This window comes from Egretta garzetta, unplaced genomic scaffold (genome assembly GCF_000687185.1).
Source record: "Egretta garzetta isolate BGI_Z169 unplaced genomic scaffold, ASM68718v1 scaffold257, whole genome shotgun sequence".
NCBI classification, from domain to species: Eukaryota; Metazoa; Chordata; class Aves; order Pelecaniformes; family Ardeidae; genus Egretta; species Egretta garzetta.
The window spans coordinates 264,448-270,480 of record NW_009260344.1 but is presented as its reverse complement, the minus strand read 5'-3'; the positions used below and the strand labels follow the sequence as shown (position 1 = coordinate 270,480).

General features: G+C 36.6%; 1 protein-coding gene across 1 annotated transcript in view; it reads right to left on the bottom strand.

The window, feature by feature from the left end:
• The window catches only part of DOCK9 (dedicator of cytokinesis 9), a 107,847-nt gene extending 102,641 nt beyond the window's left edge, over positions 1–5,206 (bottom strand). Inside the window, exon 1 of the mRNA XM_035898113.1 lies at positions 5,093–5,206. Within this exon, the coding sequence (XP_035754006.1) occupies positions 5,093–5,206 (114 nt within the window). The remainder of the gene's footprint in view (positions 1–5,092) is intronic.
• Between the last annotated feature and the right edge of the window lie 827 nt (positions 5,207–6,033).

The following is a 6,033-nucleotide window of genomic DNA, read 5'->3' as shown; positions in this document are numbered from 1 at the left end:
TGGCTTGGCAACTACATTGGCCAATTCCCTCAGGACTTTGGGATGCATCTCATCAGGTCCCATGGACTTATGTGTGTTCAGGTTCCTCAGGTGGTCACAAACCTGATCTTCTCTTACAGTGGGAGGGGTTTTACCCTCTTGGTCCCCCACATGTGGTCCATCAACTCAGGAGGGGTGAGGAGAGAGGTAAGCCTTGCTCACATTTTGCTTACATGCTGTAAACACAAGATTAGAAAAGAATCCTCCCTCCTTAGAAGCTTTTAAAGAATCTAAAGCTCCCTGGAGCTGAGACCCTGAATATACACACCCCCCCGCCTAAGTCACTGGAACACAGAGGTAGTTAGTGGTATCAGAAAACCACATCATCTTCCTATTTAATCAGTAAAGTACCTGATCTGCAGAAATATCACTTCTGTAAAAATTAATGAAGAATTTGCTTCCCCAGGTTTCTCCAAAGTGTTACTCATTTCTTTCTTAGTCATTACTCAGATTCAAAAGGAAGAGGATGTTTTATCAGTGTGAACCAGATATGAAAAAAAAAAAAACAACAATAAACAGAACACTGACACTGGCATTTAGCCAAACCTACAACACCACAAGGAAGCAGATTCTCTCTCAAGCTCTTCTTCAGAAAAAAAAAAAAAAAGATATTTTCCGGTCTATGATTTCATGTAATATAAAAGAAAAGACACAGGGTAGGTACACTATTGTTGAATACAATTTATGGACCAGCTGACACAGATAAAACCCAGCCCAGTCAAAACTGCAAAATCAAGTTTACAGGCACTAAAAGTCAGTCTTCCAAAAAAGGCTTAACTTTTCCTATTAATCTGCAACAAGCAATCTTTTTATTTCCGTAATCTAAGAAAATGTCAAGAGCATAGGGCTTCGTGGGGTCCAGCACTTGAGTTAGCTGACACTGTATTTGTAGGAAGATAAAACAACAAAGTATCTGCCATGCCACTTTGTTTTTTGCCAGTATATTATAGGTATGGAAACTTACCAGGAATAAGAACCATTTCAAAACAGCGGTCATGACACCCACATAGTAACCATTTTAATCTGCCAGAATATGGTTTACGTACTTGGACAAGCAGTGTCAAAAGCCATCAGATAAAAGGAATTTTAAGTTAGGATTTCAATGATTGCCTACATTATATATTACAGAAAAAAAAAAAACAAAACACATGGTACTTTTTTCTTCTAGTATGTTTAAATTGACACAAAGGTTATCTTCCTCTTCTCACAAAACAAAGGATGGTCAGGTTAAGCACACTGGGTATTGTTAGCCTCATGTTACAATACAACATTTACCTTATAAAAAAAATGTATTCAGCACATACACCTGCAAATTAACAATCCCCCATAAAGAGTAGAATGGATCTAGATGCACTATCAGGCAACAAAGCATATGGGTTGATGAATATATGGCATTACATATTTCTCAACATTGGCTGAAGGCAAGCCACTTTGGATAAATAAGAACTATTGAATCCTAAACAGGGGTAACAGCTCCCTGTATCTTCGTGTCCCACAGCCACAATAAACTCAAAATACATTGCCCAGGTTGTGTTATTTTTTAATCAACTTAAAAATCCGTTCAAAAAATTATATGTACCCTAGAGCTTCTTCTCAAATGTTACATTATTCATTATCCCCTTTCTTAGGTACAGTTAACTTTGTGATGTAAACTTTTGGGCAGTGGGAAGAAATAAGCTGCTATAGGTTTATGTGAAAAACTACCACTATACATACATTTAAGCAACAATATGATTTCATTGACAAATTCAAAACTTTTAAGTCTCTAGGACTTGAAAGAATGAAATTCATTAAGTCACCTGCTCTCATGCTTACGTACACACACCATAAGTGCTTACTGGGGCTACAGACACAGAGTGAGGCATACAAAGAGTAGACAATTATACAGGCTTTTTTTTGCAGCATTTCTTCAAAAGACAGTAATTAACTTTTTCTGTTTGGTTGGGGTTTTTTTGTTCAACCTGAAAGCCTGAAAACTCTTGTTCTGTTGTTCACCCAAGTCTTCGGGGGGCTGAAACAGAAGAGAATGGGTGTTTCCAAAACTCAGTGAACACAGTCTAAATTACAAAGCACCGTGCTTCTATTTACAAGAACTATTTCACTGATGGTCAAGGTCTATTTAAACACAAGAACACTTTTCAGGGCTCAAACATCTTTATAAGACCTTCTGTATGGCCAGTATTTACCTCAGGTTGTTAGTATGGATGCATTTCCCGTTGCTTTAATTTCTAGCCTCCTCTGTGATTTGCTTTACCTTCAGATGCAAAGTAAGCATGCTGGGTCCTATGAAGTTCTCTTACCAGCACAGAAACTTCTAATGCTAGAATCAGACTTGTGCAGTGCTCTGCTGGGCAGAGAAGCTCAGGTGCCTTACATTTTATACTGCTAGCATATTTCCCAGCAGAAAGATGGCCTCCAGATGTTCCAACGTCCCAGAAACATCACCCAATTTGATAAGCAGTTACTACTTCTGACTATCAAAATGCAACTGGACAGCACATGTACTAATTTGGTAACTTCTACAACAGTTATCACAACAGCAGTTCATCCCAAGTAAGGTTTTGAGGCACCACCCAGAAAATCAAAATGCTTTTTCCAAGGGCTCTTCTTGCTTGTTAACCTCAGAAGCAAAGTTTTGACGGAATCTAATTCAAATAGCAGGAAAACAAGAGAGCAGGTGTACTAACCTACTGGCACTGAAAACAGCAGATGACTTCTTTTGTAAACCTGCCCACCTATCCAGGAAAAGTTAATTCAGGCACAGTGCTCAATCCAACAACATTATTTCAATATCACACGGGATGCTTACAGTTATAAATACTCAGTCCCCACAATACCTTAGCAGACTCTCTGTGAACTACATTTAAAAGAAATTAGTATACTAAAAACTTTTTGCTTTCTTGAAGTCCCGACAGCTGATTCTGTCTCATCTCCATAAAGAATACTCAAAAAATTTGAGTGCTAGGTAAGTCACATCATAATTACCCACACAAAAGGAGTACATCCACACCGGAAAGAATGTTTTAGGCAACAGTCGATGAGAGGTATTACTAGAGTAAACCAGAAGCCTCCTGTTTGAAATGCTTATGAGGATGGCTATCTAGTACAATTCTAAGGTTTCTAATCCAGAAAACAAGAAGTTCTGCCGTTTACATTTTGTTACACCAACTAGCAACGTTATCGGTCTTACTTAACTACCTTACCAGACCCTATACCAGTGAGAAAATACCTACTTTCACTGTGGCAGCAAAAATCTACTGCAACATCACAACCCAATGAAATAAAAATGGACCCAAACATCGGTGTTAAATGAAACACAGCACCCTACTTTTTGCTTTCTGCCTAGCAGTACACTTAGTGCAAAGCATGCTTGCACCATTTCATCTAGTTTTCCTCAATAAACTAGACAAAAGCAGAAGCAAAAAGGGATATTATAGCATCTATAATTATATACCATATACACACTTGTCTATATATGTAACAGATTAAGACCAAAATAGCAATGGAAAGGATAGCAAAGATTTTTTATGTGACCTATGTGGAACCTAAGTGTTCTTCCCTTGAAATATTGACCTTTCTTTTGAACGCACCCACTTCATGTGAAAATGAAAAAAAGGGAGGGCAAACACCAGAGGTATATTAATCCATGAACATTAAATTAAGTAGTACCTGGAAAATTACAAGTATGTACTTCATAAATGGTTATAAGTAAACACAGTTATGTTTTATACTTTTTTTGTTAAGTAAGTACATACGCTGGCTGGTGTACTCTAACGCTAACTGCAGTACTTTAAGTATCTGCAGAAACACTAATATCCTCTTGGAGTATTCATGGGGGAATAAAAACAGTTCTAAATAAAGTTAAACATTCCAAAGGCAGGAAAGCACACACAAGATTAGCTCATATTGTACTGATGAAAATCTGGACCAGAAATCGGAACACACCCATACAAAAACCCCCACGTTTTACTAACAACTGCTCTGAATAGAATGAAACTAAAGAAAACAGTGTAAAGGAAAAGAAAATTTGTCTTACGAACACACATGTAAACTTTCAGTTATATACAGTAACAATTCCCATAAAGTTACAGATGTCTATTACTAAAGACAGATAGCCAAAATGTTTTAGTTCAATTCTTAAATGTGTGGCGTAAAGCTCAAGTAGGGGGGGAATATAATTTGAAGATCACAGCTCCCACTAAGTTCAAACTCATCCAGATAAATAAAGATGAGACATTTCAGCAATTAAGTATGAGATATTACTATGTAAAATTGGAATTTTAGTAAGAACTATACAGAAGTAGAAAGAAATACTTTGATATGTTATTACTTTAACAATCCTCCTCTGTTATTTGAAAAGGTTTATTGTTCTAGCTGGAGAGAGTTGGTGGATTGCTTATTATGTTCTCTTGCTGTACTATTAAAATTCCAACAGAACTAAGTGTGTAGCAATATTAAAAAAAAGTTCTTATTTGATTACTTCCCCCACATACAGAAATATTCCCTTTTCCCTCACTGGAAGCTACTTTAAAACTTTAAATTCCTAAATAATGTGAATTGAAAGCATTGAAAAATAGATCCTTTCACAGAAGTACACCTGAATTGTTTAGACAGTTCTTAGAACAATTAAGTAAAATTTAACCATTACACACACAGCCTTTAGAGAGTTCAAATATATTTTAATTGAAAGATAATGCTGGGCAGTTAAACAACAGAGGTGCTAAAATGTATTTTAAAGGGCAAGTAGTTTTCATGCTAGGTTCAAAGAGCTGTACAGCTACGCTAAACAGAACAGACACTGAAAAGCAGCTAGTATGAAAACCAAATTCCAAAGTCACTCTCAAAGAGAACCAAAGATTTGGTAAATCAGAACAGCAAAAAATAATTAAAGAGGCAGACAATGCACAAAGAATGAAACCTAAATCTTAAACACACCTTCTTCACAAGTAAGAATGCTGGAAAATCTGATTAGCATCAGATTAAGCAGTTTTTCACTGGCAGACAGAACTAGAATTATTAAAGGGAAGACACAGCTTGTTTAAACAATTCTTACCAGCACTACCACGGGACTCTCCACTTCTACTTCACAAGGACCTGCATCCTTGCACTGCTGCGGAGGCTCTATAACAAGCTCTTTCTTAGGATTTCTGTTTGTTCTTGCCTGCATTCTTTGATTGAAAATACAAACAGCAGCAAAACCATATGCTTTTTGGCATCAGAGTAATCAACATGCCAGTGATCCAGTGAAAACAATAGCTTTTTCCCCAGCACAAGCAGCAGAAAGTACAAACCACTCTAACTTCTCAGCTGCAGTTTGCTAAATCTGTCATGGTGGGAATGCATGACAGACAAAGGCCAGCCCCTAAGCATGTTGTATTCCTCTGGAGCAAAAAAAAAAAAAAAAAAAAGTGGACCATTTTAATGCTTCAAGGTTATGAGTCAAACACAAAAGAGAAAGTGCATTTCTAAAATGACCATGTAAAACAGTCCAATCCTTTCGCAGCACTTATAAAAATCAAGGCTTCAACACTGTAAAATATTTTTACTGGAAAAATTAGCTAATTTTTGGCAACTGGTCCTCTTTAGAAGTATAAAACCCTAGGTGTTACCTTTTTTTTTTTTTTTTTTTTTTTTTAAACATTAATATCACTTACTCAGGTACTACCAACAACCAGCCACTAATCAAGTACATTCTCCAGGACCAATGCCCCGACCAGATACATTGCTCTTTTTTGGGGGTAGATTGGCGATGGTCTTTTTAATCTTACTGTTAAATCCATATTAAAAATTAACCTTTGTTAATCAAGACAATCAAATTGTCTTCACAGTAAAAATCTTATATACTCTACAAAGATACTAACTCAAAAATAAAATAAGTTTTAAAACCTCTTTATACCGCCAACTTGTAAGCACTTAACTCTTCAAGTAAGCTACCAGTCTCCCTCAGCCCTTTTCCTTGCTTGAGCCACTTCTGTCTTGCACATTATCGGTGCT